The 23,645-nt window shown below is 42.5% G+C and overlaps 2 protein-coding genes across 6 annotated transcripts in view; one reads left to right on the top strand and one right to left on the bottom strand.

The window, feature by feature from the left end:
* LOC120049975 (tubby-related protein 3-like) overlaps nucleotides 1-3,972 on the top strand; it is a 40,138-nt gene extending 36,166 nt beyond the window's left edge. The window contains exons 11-12 of the mRNA XM_038996525.1: nucleotides 319-490; nucleotides 654-3,972. Of these exons, the coding sequence (XP_038852453.1) occupies nucleotides 319-490; nucleotides 654-787 (306 nt within the window). The 3' untranslated portion in view covers nucleotides 788-3,972. The remainder of the gene's footprint in view (nucleotides 1-318; nucleotides 491-653) is intronic.
* Nucleotides 3,973-8,762: 4,790 nt separating this feature from the next.
* LOC120049974 (zinc-binding protein A33-like) lies at nucleotides 8,763-14,458 on the bottom strand. Of its 5 annotated transcripts, XM_038996519.1 has the most exons (11): nucleotides 14,015-14,458; nucleotides 13,773-13,868; nucleotides 13,469-13,696; nucleotides 13,173-13,195; nucleotides 12,957-13,084; nucleotides 11,271-11,370; nucleotides 10,567-11,012; nucleotides 10,260-10,355; nucleotides 9,925-10,178; nucleotides 9,717-9,838; nucleotides 8,763-9,536 (listed from the first exon to the last, which is right to left on the bottom strand). In XM_038996519.1, exons 7-11 carry the CDS (start codon nucleotides 10,981-10,983, stop codon nucleotides 8,992-8,994), a joined length of 1,434 nt encoding a protein of 477 aa, XP_038852447.1. In that variant the 5' UTR covers nucleotides 10,984-11,012; nucleotides 11,271-11,370; nucleotides 12,957-13,084; nucleotides 13,173-13,195; nucleotides 13,469-13,696; nucleotides 13,773-13,868; nucleotides 14,015-14,458; the 3' UTR covers nucleotides 8,763-8,991. The 5 variants fall into 5 exon arrangements, with proteins under 5 accessions (XP_038852447.1, XP_038852452.1, XP_038852450.1 ...); XM_038996524.1 differs by lacking the exon at nucleotides 10,260-10,355; XM_038996522.1 differs by lacking the exon at nucleotides 13,173-13,195 and having other exon boundaries at nucleotides 12,957-13,108.
* Between the last annotated feature and the right edge of the window lie 9,187 nt (nucleotides 14,459-23,645).

Genomic DNA, 23,645 nt, shown 5'->3' with positions numbered 1-23,645 from the left:
CCCTAATAGGTTTAAGACTCTGGCATTCTTACATCTTGAAATAGAAAATCATTTAGCACAATCTGAATAATGGAGTGAGTATTGAAGTCAACATCATGTAATGGAAACTGAGGCTAACCCACTAAGGGCTGTGAGATGTGGTCACTGTGGAGTGACGTCAGATCAGATGGTTTGGATGTCTGGTTCGTATTCATTAGGGCACGCAATGGAAAACTAAATTGAGCGTTCTTATTGGATAAGTCAAGGTTGTCACTCCGTTTCAGTCCTATTTCTTCTGTTTAGTGCCTAATGAATACAACCCTGTTTGTGTGTTTCCAGGAGCAGGACAGCCTTCTAAGTAAGTGGCAGAACCATTCACTGGAGAACCTGATCGAGCTGCACAACAAGGCCCCTGTGTGGAACGACGACACCCAGTCCTACGTGCTCAATTTCCACGGCCGCGTCACACAGGCCTCTGTCAAGAACTTTCAGATCGTCCACGACAACGATCGTGAGTCGATCCGTCAGTGCTTCTCTTGACTCTTTCTCTCTTCTCTTTCTTTCTCTCTCGCTCTTTTTCACTTTCTCTATTTCCCACTCTCTCACTCCCTCTCCTTGGGTAGAATGGAATAATGATTTCACATTATTGAGTCATCTCTTCTCTCTTCCCTCAGCGGACTACATCGTAATGCAGTTTGGCAGAGTGGCCGAGGACGTATTCACCTTAGACTACAACTACCCCATGTGTGCCCTGCAAGCCTTCGCCATTGGCCTGTCCAGTTTCGACAGCAAACTGGCCTGCGAGTGACCAACCCCATCACGATTCCTAACTCGCCATTCCCTCCATGGCCTTTTCAACCCACTCCCTCCCCCTCCAGGACAACGCCAACTCCACAACATCATCCCTCCACCTCCCCCTCACAGGATTCAGCGCCTTCCTTGTACAGCTCACCAGCAGTCTGCCACTATGAAAATAATCATGAACTATGACCTCTCACCCCTACGTGGTACATCCAATCATGGCACACGAATCACGCTGACTTGGAGAGCGGATGAAGAGAGTGGGTGTGTGAAAGAGAGGACAAAAGCAAGTAGATTTGGGTGGAGGATATAGGATTTTCCTTATCGGCAGAAAAATGAAATTACCGTCCGCAAAGGGAAACTGGTCACAAATCATCAAGGCGCCTTTGTTTTCATTTGTATTTATCTGTAGTTCTGTTTCATTGAGTTTGTATTGCTTTTTGTTGCTTTAGCTGTTGTATATTGGTGATTTTATGTGTATTGAAATTGATTGAAAGGGAAAAAGGACACCAAGCATCATAGACCAAACTGTCGTGGGCACTTCCTGTTAGGGACAGGACTAACACAGACTAGACCAGGTCACAGGATATGGTGTCTTTGATTTTATATCAGATTTGAATGTTTTATAGGCCTCAAAACATGCCTGATGAACTTATGAGTTTGTTTGTTTTTATGTTTTTAAAGTTGCCTTTAATGTTGATTCCAAGTGTCATTTTACATTCTGTTGCCTTCCACAATCACTGTTGTGCGATTCTTTTGACCAACTCTGGAAACTTTATGGCCTATATCCTAAAATTCACCTCACTGTCTTCAAATGGTCACGTGGCTTTGGTTTCCAGCCATTTTGCAGCATCAAGATGTTCAATAATTCTAACGTTAAAACTATTTCAACCCTTTTTTATTTTCTTCCTCTTGAAGATGAATTTCTCGTAATCACATTTATTTGCCTGCATATCAGAAAGTCTTGAAGTCATGCATGTCCATCCAATGTGTCCTCATCTGTTTTCTTGTTTTAAAAACACACTTTTACTAACGTATCTCAGTAGCATTCGGAGGAGTTTGGAACGGAACATTTCTTACTGCAATTCCTTTGTACATGTCATTTTGTGATGTCTTAGCCCCATGTCAAGTTAAAACCTCACGGGAAAGTCAATAGAGTTGCCCAGCAAGCACGATTAAAGGATTTTATTATAGTTTTATATAAGATATGTCTTAATGTTTGGACATACGGCTCATTGTCAAATATCACGAAATGTCAGTCCTAAATGTAATTTCAATGTGTGGAATACAAAAGAGTTAGCCTGGAATCCAAACAATAGAGGAATATTCCGTTTGGATTCCAAGTGACAACGGTCACCCTGTACTCAGTCTACATTATATGCCAAACTTATCTACCCATTTAAAATTACACCAGATTGGATAATAACACTACATTATATATGTACTGTAACTGGAAGTGCTACTCTGTTCAGCAGACTACACTTGTACTGTACCATGAAGTCATTGAGAACCCACTGGGCCAGAACTGGTTGGATCAACGTTGTTTCCACGTCATTTCAACCCCAACATTTGAGGTGATGACTTTGAATCAACGTGGAACACTGATTGGATTTACAAAAAGGAATTTTGTCTTTTTTTTAACCCAACTTTTAAATCCAATGACTGGGTCAAATGTTTGGTTGATTTCACGTTGAATTCGCAACTCAACCAAATGTAAATCAAAACTAGATGTTGAACTGACGTCTGTGCCCCGTGGGAAATTACTTTTGGGGCGACATTTAAGGTGCAAAATAGTTCAAATCGGTGCAAAAATATATAAAAAGGTGACCATAAAAAGTTATTTAAGTAGATTTTTTAGTACACTGAAAAATGCATAAATAGTGGCCTTTTTCACAATGCTCGTTGCTGAAGAAAAGTTAAAAATTACATCACAATGCCAAATTATTACTTTTACAGTATTTTTTGCATAGGTTTGAACTATTTTGCACCATGAAAAAGTCACCCTTGATTAAAGTTTCAGCTGGATGGATATGCTATAGAGATGATTCTGTCCAGTAGTGTGATTCTTGTTCTTCGAGAATTAGGAACATTCCTGGGTAACCTGCAGGATGCATTTGATTCCTGTCCAAACAAGACAAACACTGATTATGTGTGACAGTGTCGGGAAACAAAGTTAATTCACAAGATGTACTGTTAGAAAGAGGGAAAGGGTTTGTTTGTACAAAATATATAAAAGAGAGAAATATACAGTTTTACTACAAGATACTTAAGGGGAATTGCATTCCATTCATAACTTAACTTTCTGACACTTTTTGGGGAATTGAATTTCAGAAATATGACTGTAAATAGAATAAATTAAGATATTGTAAAGTGAACAAGACCCCTTGTAAGTTTAAGTATTCAGTAAAAAACATTTATTTGCACCCTTTCTAATTCTCTACTTTTGCATATTTTTTTATACTAAATGTTATCAGATCTTCAACCAAAACCTAATATTAGATAAAGGGAACCTGAGTGAACAAATAACACAATTACATACTTATATAATTTATTTAATAAACAAAGTTATGCAACACCAATGCCCCTGTGGGAAAAAGTAAGTGCCCCCTTAAGCTCAATTACTGGTTGTGCCAGTTAGCTGCAATGACTCCAACCAAACGCTTCCTGTAGTTGTTGATCAGCCTCTCACATCACTGTGGAGGAATTTTGGCCCACTCTTCCATGCAGAGCTGCTGTAACTCTGACAATTGAGATTAGGTCAGGACTTTGACTAGGCCATTCCAAAACTTCAAATGTGTTGCCTTTTAGCAATTTATTTTTGCTTTTGATCTAATATTGGGTTTTGGTTGAAGATCTGATAACATTCAGTATCAAAAATAGAAAGGCAGCAAAAACTTTTTCACATCACTACTGTATAAACTTTCATTCATAGGCTAGGTTGTAGCAACCTCATGATGGGTATAGGGAAAATGTTAGTATCATGTAGTAGCCTAAACCTATCGGTGTTACATTAAACTGGGTGAATGGAATATGAATGACAGTCATCCAATATTCTGTAATAGAAATAAGACTATGCGATGTTAAAAATAAATCCTCCCTAATCATAAACGGAACCGACTGCCCCTGATGTATTCAGTAAATCCATTTATTTTCAATAACATAACGACTTTACAGTTCATTAAGAACCTTTTTGAAAGCAACATCTAGAACTTTTAATGTATTTTTTCTACATTACCAAGTGTTACAATTGCTTTGATTATTAAAACATTTAGAAAATATATCAAACTTGTTTTAGTGTTACATTTATAATTCCATTTTAAAATGGGACGTTGTAGAAACTTACTGTAAAAACGGTAATTGTAAAACTTCATAAAACACATATCTATTCTAAAAACATTCCAAGTCTTTGGAAGGCTTTGAACATTATCCTTTGGACTGGATACACAAACATTTTGTTTGATGCAGTTTTGACTGATCTATTCTTAATGCTGTCTTTCACCTTAATGCAAGGTGCTGCAGTACGGTCTGGTGTGGAATGAACATCCAGTGAACAACAGTTACCGTCACAGGCAGCAACACTAGCTCTCCCAGGGCAAACCTACTCATTGACGTTCACCACTAGCAGTTCTTTGTATTTCATCAGGTAGTAGGGGTAGCACTGGCCCCGGTCAAAAAATACAAAGATGGTGGGGTGGACCAGCTGGTCCACACAGGTGTCGTATAGGTTGTAGTCCTCCTTCGTGGATCTGATGGGTGGCGGCCGGTGATATTTGCACTTGCCCACGCTCACCTTTCCTACCAGCACCTTGGCCAGGAACATGTGACGCATCCCGGCGTCAGGTTGACACCGCAGCAAATGTGTTGGAGTAGGAGGCGTCGCGGGCGAAGTAGGAGCTGTAGCCGTACACGAACCCGTTGACTCCCGAGACGCGCGGGTCAAAGTTGTTGTGACAGATGTCCTCAATGAAGTCCCCGACGGTCCCGTGGAACAGGTGCCTCTCCAGAGCCCCGTCTTCCTTGGTGTCACCGCGCTTCCGCATGTGCTCCTTCTACCTACAACAGAAACAATGCCACCTAATGTATGTATTCATCTTAAATTCAATAGGTTTCTATCAGTATTACATTTATTCATGGTCAAATGGAGCAGGAAAATAAAAAGCCATCTCCTTTGGATAACCCTTATCAATACAATTATCTGTTGTGTGATGTAATATCGCACCATGTTATCCATCTTTTCCCTATCCTTTATCCCATTCCCACATGACGGCCATATACAATAGATGCGGAAAATGAATGGCTATTCTCACAAGAATACATATCAAAGAGGGAGTCCCCATCCACACCTTTGGAACTTGTCCCAGTGGAGGACATTCTGGATCTGGCGGAGGCTATCTCCACCCGGGTCTCTGACAGGGTCTTGTGGAACAGGCTGTGGACCTTCTGGAAGGCCTGGGTGCTGGCCGGCACATCCACCATGCTGTAGTCCTGGTCTGGGACGGAGCTAGGGGTCCACACTGGGGGGTACCAGGTGCTGAACTCCCCCAGGGGGTCTACACTGAAGTTGGCCGGGGAAGGCTCGGTGGATGTGCCGGCCAGACCATCCAGCAGGATACCTGTCCTATGCAAGACAAGTAGATGGTTGTTTTAGTGAATGTAGTTGATGTTATTATTGATGAACTAGTACTAATATGGTGTGATTCCAGTATTATGAGTAGGACCCTGAATAATTCTCTACCACCTGACCTATGACATTAACCTGCAGTTCAATCATTTTACTGGTAACACTGCAGTCTCTTTCAATCACATTTCAACATAATGAACACATGGTTAGTCGTGGTTAGTCATTTTACAGGTCAGGAGTATCTTTCGAGCCCCTCCCACACAGGTGCGTCCCCTTCAGGGTCTAAATGCCAACAGGTGGCTTGAGATGACACTATCAACCTTTTGGTGCTGTTGGACAGAACTACTGGTTTGAAAAAGAGTGGAGAATTTCTCCTGGCCCCAATTATGAGTAACACTACATGACCAAAAGTATGTGGACACCCTTTCAAATTAGTGGACTCTGCTATTTCAGCAACACCCATTGCTGACAGGTTTATAAAATGTTTTCATTGACAAACATAAGCAGTAGAATGGCCCGTACTGAAGAGCTTTTGTGAAGTGGAAACTTCTAGGTGCAGCAACGGCTCAGGGAAGTGGTGGGCCACACAAGATCACAGAACGGGACCACCGGGTGCTGAAGCACGCAATAATCGTCTGTCCTCGGTGGCAACACTTACTACCAAGTTCCAAACTGCCTCTGGAAGCAACGTCAACAGGCTTCCTTCACAACCCTCCCTTGGGTTGTGCCGTGGCGGAGATCTTTGTGGGCTATACTCGGCCATGTCTCAGGATGGTAAGTTGGTGGTTGAAGATATTCCTCTAGTGGTGTGGGGGCTGTGCTTTGGCAAAGTGGGTGGGGTTATATCCTGCCTGTTTGGCCCTGTCCGGGGGTATCGTCTGATGGGGCAACAGTGTCTCCCGACACCTCCTGTCTCAGCCTCCAGTATTTATGCTGCAGTAGTTTATGTGTTGGGGGGCTAGTCTGTTATATCTGGAGTATTTCTCCTGTTTTATCCAGTGTCCTGTGTGAATTTAAGTATGCTCTCTCTAATTCTCTCTCCTTTTCTCTATCTCTCTCTCTCTCTCAGAACCTGGGCCCTAGGACCATGCAGGATTACCTGGCCTGATGACTCCTTGCTGTCCCCAGTCCACCTGGCCGTGCTGCTGCTCCAGTTTCAACTGTTCTGCCTGCGTCTATGGAACCCTGACCTGTTCACCGGATGTGCTACCTGTCCCAGACCTGCTGTTTTCAAATCTCTAGAGACAGTAGGAGCAGTAGAGATACTCTGAATGATCGGCTATGAAAAGCCAACTGACATTTACTCCTGAGGTGCTGACCTGTTGCACCCTCGACAACCACTGTGATTATTATTATTTGACCCTGCTGGTCATCTATGAACATTTGAACATCTTGGCCATGTTCTGTTATACTCTCCACCCGGCACAGCCAGAAGAGGACTGGCCACCCCTCATAGCCTGGTTCCTCTCTAGGTTTCTTCCTAGGTTCTGATCTTTCTAGGGAGTTTTTCCTAGCCACCGTGCTTCTACACCTGCATTGCTTGCTGTTTGGAGTTTTAGGCTGGGTTTCTGTATAGCACTTTGTGACATCAGCTGATGTAAGAAGGGCTTTATAAATACATTTGATTGATTGATACAGAATAAAAAATATTCCAAAACATGCATCCTGTTTGCAATAAGGCACTAAAGTAAAACTGCAAAAAATGTGGCAAAGAAATTAACTTTATGTCCTGAATACAAAGGGTTATGTTTCAGGCAAATCCAACACATCACTCTTCATATTTTCAAGCATGGTGGTGGTTGCATCATGTTATGGGTATGCTTGTCATCAGCAAGGACTAGGGAGTTTTGTGGATAAAAAGAAACAGAATATAGCTATGCACAGGAAAAATCCTAGAGGAAAACATGTTTCAGTCTGCTTTCCAACAGACACTGGGAAACAAATTCACCATTCAGCAGGACAATAACCTAAAACACAAGGACAAATATACACTGGAGTTGCTTACCAAGGCGACATCGAATGTTCCTGAGTGGTATAGTTACAGTTTTGACTTAAATCGGCTTGGAAATCTATGGGAAGACTTGAAAATGGCTGTCAAGCAATGATCAACAACCAACTTGACAGAGCTTGAAGAATTTTTAAAATAAGTTTACATACACTAAATTGACTGTGCCTTTAAACAGCTTGGAAAATTCCAGAAAATTATGGCATGGCTTTAGAAGCTTCTGATAGACATATTGACATAATTTGAGTCAATTGGAGGTGTACCTGTGTATGTATTTCAAGGCCTACCTTCAAACTCTTTGCTTGACATGATGAGAAAATCAAAAGAAATCAGACAAATTGTAGACCACAAGTCTGGTTCATCCTTGGGAGCAATTTCCAAACGGTACCACGTTCATCTGTACAAACAATAGTACGAAAGTATATACACCATGGGACCACGCAGCTGTCATACCGCTCAGGAAGGAGACACGTTCTGTCTCCTAGAGATGAACGTACTTTGGTGCGAAAAGTGCAAATCAGTCCCAGAACAACAGCAAAGGACCTTGTGAAGATGCTGGAGGAAACAGGTACAAGAGTATCTATATCCACAGTAAAACGAGTCCTATATCGACATAACCTGAAAGGCCGCTCAGCAAGAAAGATGCCACTGCTCCAAAACCGCCATAAAAATGCCAGACTACGGTTTGCAACTGCACATGGGGCCAAAGATCATACTTTTTGGAGAAATGTCCTCTGGTCTGATGAAACAAAAATAGCCCATAGCATGGTAACGTTACCTGAAGGACAAAATAAATGTCCCAATCCTATCTCGAGTCTCTGACAAAACAAAAGCCTAATAGTTTTAACAAAGGCAACACTCATCACAACCAAAATCCAATTTGCTGGAATCCTAAAAACGCTTAGAGATATCCTGTGGACATTTAATGAAAAGGTACTAATTAATACGAATGCTTGAGACTTTGCCTATGCTTTTCGTCGTGTTTCTCCTGTCCTCGAATTTGCACAAACTTACTAGCTAAATGACTTGCATCGCATGATGCATAAACAGAACATGAACTTACTTTTTACCTGACAACGTGCAGTGTTTCAGGCTTAAGGAATCTGTCGACGTTTTGTTTTACTCAAAAAAGTATTTATTGGTGAGTAACTAAATAAGGCATTTATAGTTAAGCCTAAAACATATCTGGAAGTCGTCGTCAAACAATATTCTTACAGGATCATTTGTATATTTCAGGGGATACCATTTGAAGCTGTTATTACAGGAATGGTTTAACTATTTGAGATTGATAACGTCTGCACACAGACACAAAGTTATCTTTGTATTTTCTAATAAAAGGAAGATCACCACAGCAAGTCTGATATATTCCATTTTATTTAGTTTTATTGCACACAGAAAACTAAACTTTTATTCCATACACAATCAAATAAATGTCAACACTTGTCCATTAGAAAATCAAATGTCAGTGTTTATTTAAAGGCAACAGGTAGCAGATATTTAAATATTATTTATCTATTCGATTTTTTCTTATGACAGATAAACTCAACATCAAGAAAGACACTAGAGACAATTCCATAACACATTCTCAGGTGTGATCTACAGCTTTCACTGAGACCTCTAATGGCTCAATCCTCAGAGGATACTGCTTACAGCCAACCCAGAAATAGGGGAAGACCCTCTCAGAAAAGGTGTGTTTGAAAGTGTAGATCTGCGTGTTGTCAGCTGGGTCAGAGAAGCACACTCTCCCCTTCTCCCAGTCTAGCTGCACTCTGATCCTCTGAGGGCTCTTCTTCAGATTGAGTCGCGTCAGGGGTGAGGTCCCTGCAAAGTACATCTTGTGGTAAAAGTACACGGACAGGTATCCATTCTTCAGTACGGAGGAGACCTTGTCTTTCCTCTGGATGGACTCTTTGGCTACACCGAGGACCCAGGCACTGTTCTCTCCAACCTCCACGTCCCAGACATGCTTTCCTGAGCTGAAGCCCTCAGAGCCCAGTACGCCTGTGTCAGGGTCAAACCTCTCAGGGTTGTCTGGAAGCTTCTGTTTGTCATCGCTGTCCCTCACACTGGTGAGGTCATCAGACAGCAGGAGCCAGGGGGCAGCCGTGTTGGGGTCCAGAGTCACTGGCGCTGAGGAGAAAGTACAGCCAGTTACCATGATGTAGTGGTTCTCACCACTAATTGCTGTGTCAATACACATTAAGAAGCACTTTAATTGCTTAAAAAGTTAACGTTTTAGTCTATCATGTAACGAAATAGACTAGTCTTGACACCGAGTGATGTTCAACACGCTCTGCAGTTAGTACTCACTGTATTTAACAATCCCTTGCATCTTCTCCCACACTTTGTATTGAAGTGAGCCCAGGTACTTGGCCACATCGATGAGTGCTCCCAGGACCATAACTGGGTCCTGCAGTGTGCTAGACTGAGCACTATACAGCCAGAAAAAGTAGGAGTTAGTACTCATCATGTAATGGTCTGTAGACAGTGAAACCACCAGGGGTTGTAATGTACTCACCTTCTCACTGTCTGCTTGCATTTCTGGAGAAAAAACATATCCTCCAAAGCCATCTCCTCCTCCACGGCTCTGATTGTGTCAGAGAGGGAGGCCAGGGTTCTGTCCATCTCCCTCATACTCTGCCTCAACATCTCACTCTTACTCTCCTCCTCCTCTTTCAGAGCTGCAAGCCTAGCAGCCTCTTCAGCTTGGAGGAAATGGTGGAGCGTCTCAAACTCCTCATGAATCGTCTTTGCCACAAACCGGGCCTGGATCTGAAATGAGACCTTTGTTAGGATTGTGTGTTAACATACGAGAGATTTTGATTTCATACTATGACCAACCACCAACATTACCTGAATGTGTGTCACTGTATTTTCATAGTTTTGCTTCATTTTGTCAAAAGCTTCCCTCTTCACTTGCAAACAAGTAAGCACAGACTTCATCTCCTCCTACAAAGAACATTAAAAAGACAATTGGACTAAGAATAAACAAAACATATCAGTTCTTCAAAAGGCAAACAGTTGCAGAAGGCATAAAACAGATTAGCTCAAACTCCCAGCATTTTCCCCATTACCTTCATGTTCACCTCTGAACTCATAAAATGCTATCTAGAGAACTCAATTTATATTTATAGGGCTGCCTATCACAACACCAGATTACCTTCATGTCGCCTATAGCCTCTCCCACCGGGCAGCACTCATGGTTTTTATGTTTCCTGGAGGTGTGACAGACCACACAGATGGGCTCCTTGTCCTGCAGACAGAACAGCTTCAGCCTCTCCCCGTGAAGGGAGCACAGCTCACCCGGTTCACACAGCTCCCCTGTAGGCCCAAGCGCTCCACTCTCCTGGATGTAGGAGTCACACAGGTTTTTCAGGGTGAGGCTGGCCACCGGCTCGTCCACAAACTCCCTCCTACAGAGAGGGCAGTCCCGGGCCGACCCCTTCCCAGACCAGTACTGCTGTAAGCAGGCTGCACAGAAACTGTGGCTGCACTTGAGGACCACGGGATCCCTGAAGATGTCACAGCACACAGAGCAACAGAGGTCCTCCTCTGGGAGAGAGAATCGGGCAGCCATGCCTTCTTCACACGAAAGTGACTCCTCCTCTGGAAGGGAATGTAGGGCAAAGGGACACACAGAGCTGTAGGTATTAGACAAAGCCAGAGCCAGCCCTTGTTGGTGTTATAGTTAGCTAATGGCCTCTGTAAGGTACAGTATTTACTTTAACTTTACCTAGCTAACTATTTGGGCTCAACAACATACTGTCTGAACTTCAAAATAGCCATACTTACTGCCTAGGTCCTAGGATAAGTCGATGTTTAGTTTGGGAGTGCTTTAATAGAACAAGTTACAGTGACACTCACCTGCTATCCAAGACTCGTCTACAGGGGACAGCGACCAAACACACGTAACTAGCTCCTTGTTTTATCTGCGACGCCAAGACCTGTTTTGACTTCCTTCTTCCTGTTATGGTGTGACACATCATTATGGGGGTGGAGCCAGGCAGGCCATTCTTTAACACTTTACCACCAGTTCCACTTCGTGTTCACATTGGTTTCATTATTTGGTGGTACTAGACTGTTACTCCAAACGGGGATCTCCAACTACCGGTATACAGTAGAGATCACTGTTGCTCAATGCCACACTGCAAAATGGGCCTATAGACAAAGAGTGGGCATACAACTAAAATGTAAATATCAATGGAGTAAATACATCCCACGGCTATGACATTAGCATTCAAATAGTAGTTGATTTATATGATGTATTTGTAGTGCTCATGGCATTACAACTCATTAATGAAACATTACTTTTAATATGAATAAATAATTTGTTTAGAAAGTCAACAATGACAACAAACACAAACAATGGAGTAACAGTCTAGTACCTTAGTGGTGAATATTTGTAATGGTAGCAAATTGAAACTTTATTTTATAATGTGTAAATTAATTAAATGAGCTAAACCCACTTAAATAATTAGGAAGGTCCATTCAGTTAAATAAAAAAGCACAACATGAAATGCAATAGACACTTTTAATATTTATTTAGATAATTGACTGTACTTTACACATTTTACATAATGTAACAACTGCTTTAAACACTCGTACAAGCATTATGAGATAGAAAGTTGTTACCATATAGAAGGTATATATGCATTCCATTGGCATCAATTAGACACTACTTATAACCATAGTATGCTTTGTGTCTTACAGCTATTTACATGGAGCTGGATTCAACTAAAGTTCACAGAATGGGGTCCCTCTAGTTGATACATGTTAGTAGATATTTGTCCCCACATATTATAAACCTGGCAACCTGTCTCCACTCATGTTTATATTCTACCCAAAGTTGGGGCTAACTGACAAAAGGCGCAGTGGGGCAAACTGATTGGTACTGTAGAAGTATGGGAACACTTTTTCAGTGAATGTATCATTGAAGGTGTACAGAATAGTGCTCTTAGTGGGATCACAGAATGTCAGCTCCCCCTGGTCACAGTCCAGACGTACTCTGATCACTCGTGGGCTCTCATCCAGCTTGATCTGGATGCGTGGTTTTACACCTACTCTGTATTTCCCACTAATATATCTGATGCTCCACAATCCGCTCTGAGGCTCCATTTTGAGTGGCTTGTTGCGCACAATTGACTCTTTGGCTACTCCCAGGGTCCAGTTATCACTTTCTCCTACCTCTACATCCCAAAAATGTCTGCCTTTACTGTAACCTTCAGAACCCAACACTCCCATTTTTAGCCTCTCAGGATTTTCTGGAAGGTTCTGCCTCTCCTCAATGTATGTCACAGTGGTCAGGTCATGAGTCAGTATGAGCCTTGCAGACACTGTGTTTGGATCCATGGTCACCGAAGCTTAAGGGGAAAGTTCCTTGTACTTTAATATTGTACTTTAATACTGAAGTGTGTGGGTGTGTTGGGAGATAAAACCATTTCAAATAACTATTGAAAAAATACATGTATTTCCAAAGTATTGTGGCCTTATTTGCTACAGTAAGATAGTCAAGATATTAAAAAACAACATTTGTGAAAAACTTGGACTTACTATAGTAAACGATCCCAAGCATCTTCTTCCAGACATTGAATTTCAGAGATCCCACATGCTTGGCTATGTCAATGAATGCTCCTGACACTACCTCAGCATCTGCAGTGTCTGTTGCTGTGGATTCGGCTCTATGGGAATAATAAACATCAGTGCTGTTGTAAATGGAGCATAACATGTATTTAGTAGGGATGAAATGGGACTTAATTTACAACATACCTATTAAGTATGACCTTGTAATTCTACAAAAAGAAGGACATATGTCACTATGTTATATCAGATGACACTGAGATAATTGAAAAAAAACTCACAGAGGAATAAATAATTTACAGTTGTGAAATTATTCACCGGCAATTTCCGACCTGGTTGAGAATTTCAAGGCGTTATAAGACATTTGACTGCAGACTAGCAGTGTGACGCTTGCGTCTTTTGGACGAACATCAGTTTTTGCAGTGAGTTCATGAGCTCATGTTGGGAATTTACATCTTTGTAATTTAAAAAATCTTTACCCTTACCTGAAGGAATGTGATAGTGTCAACATCCATGTCCTTGATCATCTGAATAGTCTCTATTAGGGTTGAAATCTGCTTGGTCAAAGGCTCAGCTCTTTTTCGCATCACTTGACATTTCTGTTGCTCCTCCTTTCTCAGGGCAGCTATCCTGGCTGTCTCTTCATCTTCCAGGAACTGGTGGAGTTTCTTAAACTCCTCCCTTATCTGCTCCTCTCCACACTGGGCTTGACCCTAATAGACAAGATTAAACTTGAACACCGCTCAAATGTTTCCATATTTAAAAACACATTTTTTTAATGACAGATACCTGTATATGCGCCTCCCAGGTTGAATGGCACATCCTAGCTGTGTTCATGTTTTCTAATTCCTTCTTCAAAGTGGAACTCACACGCTGGATTTCACTCTAAAGATAAATTAAAAGGGATTATTGTAAACCTGGTAAAAACCAAACCAGCCTTTAATCCAGCCACTCTCTACTCAGTCACATAATGACATTGAAATGACCAGTTAAAATAAAAGCAAAGGGAACAGATACTTTCACAAACTGACCTTCAAATCAGGCAGAGCCTCCTCAATGGGACAGCAGTCATGGCCTTTATGTTTCTTTGATATGTGACAGACAACACATATGGGCTGCTTGTCATCAAAACAGAAGAGTTTGAGTTTCTCTCTGTGCAGTTGGCAGATATGCTGAGATCCTTTCTCGTTTTCACTCCCTCTCTGGAACGATTCACAGAGACTCTTTAAGACCAAACTTTGGCTTGGTTGCTCAATTGAACACTCTTTACTGCATACAGGACACAGCAGATTGTCCATATCCTTCCAGTATTTCTGAAGACACTCCTCACAGAAGCTGTGGCTGCATTTGAGGACGACAGGGTTGCTGAATATGTCACTACACACGGGACAAGAGAGGTGTTTCTCCAGGAGAGACAAGCTGGCTGCCATTATAATGTATCACTCAGTGTGCTATTCTGTCTTGGTCAAGGTTAAAATACATAAAGCAAGTTAACAGGGTTGTGGCTCAAGGGGCAGGTTATATTGGTTAGAAAGATATGACACAGACTAAAACTCCACCCACAGTTACGTTTTCATATTCCAGGAAATGAAACCAAAACCAAAACCAGAACTATCACATTTCCCTCTGCATCCTGGCAGGAATGCAGATGTGTGTAGTGTACCAACCAACAATAATGAATGATCTAACACACACTAGAGGGATATAAAACAACAATAAAAAATATGTTAAATCAAACAAGTAATGACTTTACCACTAGATGTCAGTAGGTATCCAGCCATTGCAATGAGTAACAGTTATTACTGTGAAAAGCATTGCAAAACAACATTGTAGACTGCCGGTAAAGACATGGCAGTATTGGTTAATAGTGTATAAGTATACAGACATGGTCACCCAATGAGATATGCTGTTATTACATGTAATGTACTTTCAAATCTAGTTGGAAAATAGTCAATTTACTTTGAACCTGTCCTTCAACACACCAAGGTACATCCTACTAACAAACAATTCCTCGACTAAATGCTATTGCAGTCTCTCTCTCTCTCTCTCTCTCTCTCTCTCTCTCTCTCTCTCTCTCTCTCTCTCTCTCTCTCTCTCTCTCTCTCTCTCTCTCTCTCTCTCTCTCTCTCTCTCTCTCTCTCTCTCTCTCTCTCTCTCTCTCTGTCTCTGTCTCTCTGTCTCTGTCTCTCTGTCTCTCTCTCTCTCTAAGATGGAGTGGCAGGCAGGCAGAGTGATGAAGGCAGGCTTAGTGTTGTTCACATGTATTTTTCATTCTTATCTTGACCATTTTCCCCATCCATCAGTATATCCTTTAAATTATTGTAATGGTTGGATTTCATAATGTGTTGCCTCTTTGAAACGTCAATAAGGCATTATGTGTTGAAGTGAATTCTTCAATCTGGACTCTGTTGTTTCAGATCAAAATGATGTCATTTCAAGTTTGCATTTTAAGTGTTCAGTTTAGAGTCCACTTGGGTTTGAATGTCTATCTCGGTATAGATCTTCTGTATAAACTACTGTGTACTATATTCTCTGTGTAGATTGATATCCTCATCTAGTTGTGAGAACTTGAAATGGCAGTAGATGCAAAAAATGTATCATCTGTCAATCAACCATGTTTAAGAGAGTTCAATTCAATTGAACAAGTTGGAAGGACATTGGGAAAACAATATTCAATTGATATGGACAGCACAACATGGGATTGGATGTATTCATTTTTATTATGAAGAATGCACATACTGAATACACTAACATAATAAACTGCATTATACAGAATCTGTTGACCAGACATAACAATGATTCTGTATCAATTTATAATATAATTTATAGTAATGATTTAATAAGATAATATATACTTTATTAGTCCATGTGAGATGAGAATGTGTCTTCTGCTTTTTTCCACAACCCCCCCGATACACTCACACACACATACAGTGCATTCGGAAAGTATTCAGACCTCTTGACCTTTTTCCACATTTTGTTACGTTACAGCCTTATTCTAAAATGGATTAAATTACGACCCTTTCCAATGAGACTCGAAATTGAGCTCAGGTGCATCCTGTTTCCATTGATCATCCTTGAGATGTTTCTACAACTTGATTGGAGTCCACCTGTGGTAAATTCAATTGATTGGACATGATTTAGAAAAGCACACATCTGTCTGTATAAGGTCCCACAGTTGACAGGTCATGTCAGAGCAAAAACCAAGCCATGAGCTAGAAGGAATTGTCTGTAGAGCTCCGAGACAGGATTGTGTTGAGGCACAGATCTGGGGAAGGGTACCAAAACATGTCTGCAGCATTGAAGGTCCCCAAGAACACAGTGGCCTCCATCATTCTTAAATGAAAGAAGTTTGGAACCACCAAGACTCTTCCTAGAGCTGGCCACCCAACCAAACTGAGCAATTGGGGGAAATGGCCCTTGGTCAGGGAGGTGACCAAGAACCCGATGGTGACTCTGAAAGAGCTCCAGAGTTCCTCTGTAGACATGGGAGAACCTTCCAGAATGACAACCATCTCTGCAGCACTCCACCAATCAGGCCTTTATGGTAGAGTGGCCAGACGGAAGCCACTCCTCAGTAAAAGGCACATGACAGCCCGCTTGGAGTTTCCCAAAGGGCACCTAAATGACTCTCAGACTATGAGAAACAAGATTCTCTGGTCTGATGAAACCAAGATTAAACTCTTTGGCCTGAATGCCAAGCGTCTCGTCTGGAGGAAACCTGGCACCATCCCTACGGTGAACCATGGTGGTGGCAGCATCATGCTGTTGGGATGTTTTTCAGCGGCAGGGACTGGGAGACTGAGGATTGAGGGAAAGATGAACGGAGCAAAGTATAGAGAGATCCTTGATGAAAATCTGCTCCAGAGCGCTCAGGACCTCAGACTGGGGTGAAGGTTCACCTTCCAACAGGACAACGACCCTAAGCACACAGTCAAGACAATGCAGGAGTGGCTTCGGGACAAGTCTCTGAATGTCCTTGAGTGGCCCAGCCAGAGCCCAGACTTGAACCTGATCGAACATCTCTGGAGAGACCTAAAAATAGCTTTGCAGCGACGCTCCCAATCCACCCTGACAGAGCTTGAGAGGATCTGCATAGAAGAATGGGAGAAACTCCCCAAAATGCAGGTGTGCCAAGCTTGTAGCGTCATATCCAAGAAGACTCAAGGCTGTAATCATTGCCAAAGGTGCTTCAACAAAGTACTGAGTAAAGGGTCTGAATACTTATGTAAATGTGATATTTCAGTTTTTAATTTGTAATACATTTGCAAACATTTCTAAAACCTGATTTTGCTTTCTCATTATGGGGTCTTGTGTGTAGGTTGATGAGGGAAGAAAACAATTTAAGGCTGTAACGTTAACAAAATTTGGAAAAAGTCAAGGGGTCTGAATACTTTCCGAATGCACTGTATGCAGCTGTCACCTTTCCAATATCTCTTAGGAAATATATGGTACAGACTAGCGTGACATAAAACGACAACAATAGTAGTAACAAAAAAATCGATTCCATCTAGTGAAGTACCTACTAGTACCTGTGTTGTGAGAACAGTACTTTACCACTAGATATCAGTAAGTATCCAGACATTGCAACGAGCAACTGTTATTACTGTGAAACACATTGCAAAACTATATTGTAGACTGTTACTTACTGCTGGTAAAGACATGGTAGTATTACTTAATAGGGTATAAATATACAGACATGGTCATCCAATGAGATATGCTGTTATTATTATTATGTTATGTTATTACTTTTAATTCTAGATGACAAATTGTCCTAAATATGTCAGACACGAAGGGTTACTGTCATTTTATTAGCAAGCAATTCCAACAGCCTCAACTAAATGTTATTGTCTCCAGTCTCTCTCTCTCTGTCTCTCTGGCTCTGACTCTCTCTCTAAGATGGAGAGTGGCAGGTAGGCAGTGCGACGGACGCAAGCTTAGTGATTATTTCTCCCATACTGTCCAACATTCTCTCAGTTAGCCAGGCAACTTGGGGCCTCATTGGGGCTCCAAGTTGACAGTACAGGGGACAGACTCTTTTCACACAACTTCGAAACAAAGTGATTTTCGTAGCAGGTTAGGGCAGCATTTTTGTCTCCTAACCTGCTACATTAATTATCCTAAACTGCTGAGTAAGTTCTCCTAACCTGCAGCAAAAAAGTCACTTCCTAATGGAAGTGGTGAAAAGAGTGTTTTTCCACAGTACAAAGTGAGTGTGCGGTGCACTTCCCCAAGGGTTCTGGGGAGAGGAGAGGGTGCTGGTTCCCCGTGCCTGTCCCAAAATGTCCTCTTCTTCTTAAGCTGACAGCACTGTATGAGAGTTTGCTGAGCACTGCCCAGCGTTGTAGTCAAGTTCCTAACCTGGACTCGAGTACTACAACACTGGCACTTCTCCCAAGTGTTCTGTGAGAGAACAGAGTGCTGGGGCCCAGTGTCTGTCCCTAAATGCCCTCCTCCTCTTGGTTCGATGTTAGAATTGATCAACGAGGCGATGTAAGTTGTGATGGCTTGCTGGATCAAAGTGCAGGTTGATAGTGTTGAAATGGACTCCACCCACAATGACCAGCAGTTTCTATATGTCATTCCCATTATGGACAGTTGCCAGGCAACAAAACCGAAACTTACAGTCACATTTCACTCTGCCTGGTCCAGACAGAAACTAAGGCTCAGGCTCAGGGGTGTATGCACAATACTACCAACCAGTGGAGGCTGCTGAGGGGAGGACGGCTCTTAATATTGGCTGGAATGGAGCGGATGTAATGGCATCAAACCATGTGTTTGATGTATTTGATACCATTCCACCTATTCCGCTCCAACCATTACCACGAGCCCATCCTCCCCAATTAAGGTGCCACCAACCTCCTGTGCTACCAACCCACATAATGACAATCTAACAGTCAGATAATAAGTATTGTCTTGTCAAACCAACTGGTATCCGTATATACGGTAAATATGCAAAGAGAAACAGTTTTTACTGTGAAACATTGCAAAACTACATTGTAGACTGTTACTTACTGCTGGTGAAGACATGGTAGTATTACTTAATAGGGTATAAGTATACAAACATGGTCACCCAATGAGATATGCTGTTATTATATGTTACATACTTTTAAATCTAGATGAAAAATTATCCTAAAGTAAATCCAATTTGTTTCAAATATGTCAGAGACCAAGGGTTACTGGCATTTTATTAGCAAGCAATTCCAACAGCCTCAACTAAGTTTTTTCTTTCTCTCTCTCTCTCTGATGGAGAGTGGCAGGGAGGCAGTGCGACGGACGCAGGCTTAGTGATTCATTATTTCTCTCATACCGTTCAATGTTCTCCCAGGCAGCCAGGCAACTAGGAGCCTCATTGGGTCTGAGAATGGCTGTCAATCCCCCTAGGTTCTAATGAGCTTGGGTAGTTTGACATGCAGTGTTCCCTCTTACTATCCTCCCTGGGACTCGTCTCAGTGACGGATGCCTTCTGGAGAGTATCAGGACCCCTCCACCAGTCTCACACCACTATCAGGGCATTACAGAGCTGATAGTACATGGGACAGACGAACACGAAGTGATTTTCGTAGCAGGTTAGTGTAACGGGTGTCGTCGGAAGGAAGAGACCAAGGCGCAGCCTTCTTAGAGTTCCACATAATTTAATTACGAATTGAAACTTAAACAGGACAAACCAATAACGAATACAACGACCGAACAGCTTCGATGTGCAATCTCCCTGCACACAAACAAAGAACAAGATCCCACACAGAAAGAGGGTAAAAGGGCAGCCTAAGTATGATCCCCAATCAGAGACAATGATAGACAGCTGCCTCTGATTGGGAACCACACTCGGCCAGAAACAAAGAAATAGAAAACCTAGAAATACAGAACATAGAATGCCCACCCAAATCACACCCTGACCAAAACAAAATAGAGACATAAAAAGGATCATGACAGTTATGACAGCATTTTTGTCTCCTAACCTGCTACATTAATTATTAGTGATGCACCGATAGGATATTTTTGGCTGATACCGATATCTGATATTTTCCTTGCCAAAAAAAACTGACAGCACAGTATGACAGTGTGCTGAGACTGCCCAGCGTTGTAGTCAAGTTCCTAACCTGGATTTGAGTATTACAACACTGGCACTGCTCCCAAGTGTCCTGTGAGAGAACAGGGTGCTGGTGCCCACTCTATTGATAATGTTATTATCAATTGAGTATAACGGTGTCACATTTATTGCAGCCTCGTATAAACCGATTCAATAAGCTATTAATCTGCTGTGCTACAGAGAGAGAGAGTGTCACGACTTCCGCCGAAGTCGGTCCCTCTCCTTGTTCGGGCGGTGTTCGGCGGTCGACGTCACCGACCTTCTAGCCATCACTGATCCATTTTTCATTTTCCATTGGTTTTGTCTTGTCTTCCATCACACCTGGTTCCAATCCCATCAATTACATGTTGTGTATTTAACCCTCTGTTTCCCCTCATGTTCTTATCGGTGATTGTTTGTTCTATGCATTGGTGCTAGTTATGTTCTGGTGTGCGACCGGTTTTGCACCCGCTTATTTTAGTTTGTATATGTTGGTTTCTGGAGTTTTTTAATTTTTATTAAACTGCTCCGTTTATACCAAGTCCACTCTCCTGCGCCTGACTTCCCTGCCACCAGCACGTACCCATTACACAGAGAGAGAGAGAGCCTCAAATGATCACAGTGTGAATAACTATCAATGGAACAGGTCTGTAGAGTAGTCCTTGGGTAAATAGTGGAAGACATTAGCAGATGAATATCCTCAAGCTGAAACACAACTGTAATTGTTACAGCCCAGAGATGGAAGAAGGCCATGGTGCTTGGACTGTATGTCATGCTTTATCAATATTTCCTATTCAGAAAAAAATAGTTGTGTGACGTGTCGACCAATCATTTCCATTCCCTTCACGTTCTGAGTAGTAGAGGACCACCAGCGTCAAAGGAAATAAACCTCAAGCACATCCATTTAATCAGAGGAGAATTTCATTTCTGCTTTGCACACATGAATTGAGGCCTCTATATAAATTGGATTAAATGCACAATATCACCAGACTGGCCAGGCTGGCTGCTTACCAAGTACCAGTTACCTTTTCGGTCATATTGATTTTTTTTATCCCTTCTCTGTATGGGTGGAGGAACTCTTGACAACAATCTCAGACAGACATGAAACCAATGGCAGAAATTCTCCCCAGAAGCCATTTTATTTATGGATTCTTACTCAGAGGCCAAATATGTGTTGATCACTGGAATAAAAACACACACACACACACACACACACACACACACACACACACACACACACACACACACACACACACACACACACACACACACACACACACACACACACACACACACACACACACACACACACACACACGTCTTGCCCACGGCTTGCATGGGGACAAATGAGAGGTGAGGTCAATCTTATTTGGAGAGAATGGTGAGAAGTCTGGGACTCAGACTCCATCCTCCTTGGGCTTCACATTCCAGATCTCCAGGATTCACTGGGAGCCCAGCTGTTATTGGGTGTGCAGCCCTGCATACCTCCACCTCCACCGTTGCAAATAGAGTTTAAAGGAGCAACATCAGTTCAATAACCCACACCTGACGGGACAGGTCAATACAGCACACCCACTCTCCACTCCCCAATCTAATTCTTATTTTTATTTTTTATTCCCAAGCTTTCCTTTAAACTCTAGCTGAGGGAGAGAGTGATTACAAGGTTGTTTCTGGGAGATGAATTTGTGCTCTGCAATGACTCAAATCGTTATTAGTTTTTTCTCTGGCTTCATGATGGTACGAGCGAGGAAAGTGCTCCTGCTGTAAGGAAGGTTTTCACAATCACCTTCCTGAAATTGTGCTTCATGTTATGGATTTTTTTCCCTTCAATGTCCTGAAACGGTGACTGGGGACAATTATGGAAACACCCACTCTGGAGAGATAAGAAACGTTACAATGTGATTCAGATCACAGACGCAGGCACTACATCACGTAGACATCTCCAGACTACGGTGTTTAGGGTAGCGATCATTTTATAAGGGCTGATCAAAAAGGTTGGTACCAAACCAATGTGACAGATTGACCATCTCCAAGTAGGTCACATGGCCTACAGTGCAGAAATGGTCATTGTCACTGGTGAGGGGCCTAATCCACTGTGGTATGCTGGGATAGGCTCTAAACTCTGGGCCGCACAGGGAAGAGAAGAGGACTAGCTTCACACCACAGGCAGATAAGGAGGTAGTAGCTAGAGGAAACTGGGAGTCTTTTTAGAGCCAAGATGGATGGTTGTGATGCTCCATCATGGCACAACAGGGCCTCTGTCCCCATGATAGGGGGTATTAAGCGCTGTCCTGGGAGAAAGGATTCTGCCCTCATTAACTGTGTGCTAGTGGGGCATATAAAATATGGGAATGGTTAAAAGGCGCTATATAATCCTCCATTGACCTCTACCAGCCACCTGCATCCGTCTCAGAGCGGAGGTGGAGTTCAGGGACACATCCGCTGCCGCTGGCTGGAAATAGCGTGACTTGTGTGGGGTTGATTCATGACATGATGGGGTCCTTGGAGACAGTGGATAGTAGATGGTGCCGTACAGTAACAATACATGTATCTTCCTCTGAGACATCACTGTTATATGTGATTACATTGAGAGTAAGAGATGACGTGAAGCCTCTGCATATGTCGTTTTCCCATCCTGATCATGGGGGGGATTTAATTAATAAAACCTCTTTGCTTGCAGGAAGCGATTGTTACCTTCTCAAATTCGACAGTTTCCATGGGACTGAGAATGCAAATAATCCTTTAATCTTAGCAGTCGGTCACAGCCTCACAGCCGCCCTCCTGCATCCCTCATCACATTACAACTCACACAACTCACATTGGTCCTAGCAACCCTTTGTCCCATGTCAAATGCTTCAGGCTCGTACCCATTGTGGGGTTCTAATGCTTTTTATTAGTCATTTCTTAGAGGTTTGGTGCGCTGGCCTCCTACTGAGGGGAGATGGCAGAGAAAGTAACATTCAGTAAATTATCTTCCCAAAGTGCATCAGCCCAGTCTATAAGCACTGACCCGTCATACTAGTGTGTTAGTGTAGGAAATCCCGGGATACTTTGAACTGCTGAGGGCAGAGAAAGTACCATTCAGTAAACAATGAGGAAGTAGAAGGTCTGAGTGAGTCATCAGGGAGTTTTAACCTACAGATAACGAGGAGTAGGCATGCAGGTGACATAACAGGTCACACAAACAGGTCACCAAACACTGTGGTGCCCTGGTTTAACCGACAGTTACTCATAGCTCAAGTCCATTCAGAGTTTCAGTCATCAGTGTACATTAGCCTACATCCTCTTTGTCATGCAAGGAGCCAAAGTGGAGCCGATGAATGAAACGGGATGCCTGTCCCCTTACTCCTCCTCTGTGGGTGGACGCTGGACAGACATAGTGCCGTTGCCAGGCTACAGCAGAGGAATGTTCCGCTTCGTTGTGTCATTTAACAACCGTGTGGATGATGTCACTAGTTTTGTACCTTATTCGTCTGACATTTCTACCGAGGAGGACCGGGGATGTGTCCCTGACTGACTTGCAGATCTGCTGACAGTAAATGTCAACTCTAAGGCCTAATGATTTTTAGTCGTTGACATGTTTTAATGTGTCC

The sequence above is a fragment of the Salvelinus namaycush genome, chromosome 6, assembly GCF_016432855.1.
Source record: "Salvelinus namaycush isolate Seneca chromosome 6, SaNama_1.0, whole genome shotgun sequence".
NCBI lineage: Eukaryota > Metazoa > Chordata > Actinopteri > Salmoniformes > Salmonidae > Salvelinus > Salvelinus namaycush.
This window is presented reverse-complemented; position numbering and strand designations above follow the sequence as displayed.

What these genes read in the sequence shown, in the direction of transcription:
- LOC120049974 (XM_038996519.1), bottom strand. Translation starts at nt 10,983, where the DNA reads ATGGCTGCCCGATTCTCTCTCCCAGAGGAGGACCTCTGTTGCTCTGTG. An exon ending in TGCAAGCAGACAGTGAGAAG is followed by an intron (nt 9,839 to 9,924) that starts GTGAGTACATTA and finishes CTGGCTGTATAG; the next exon opens with TGCTCAGTCTAGCACACTGC. An exon ending in GCAAGGGATTGTTAAATACA is followed by an intron (nt 9,537 to 9,716) that starts GTGAGTACTAAC and finishes CTTTCTCCTCAG; the next exon opens with CGCCAGTGACTCTGGACCCC.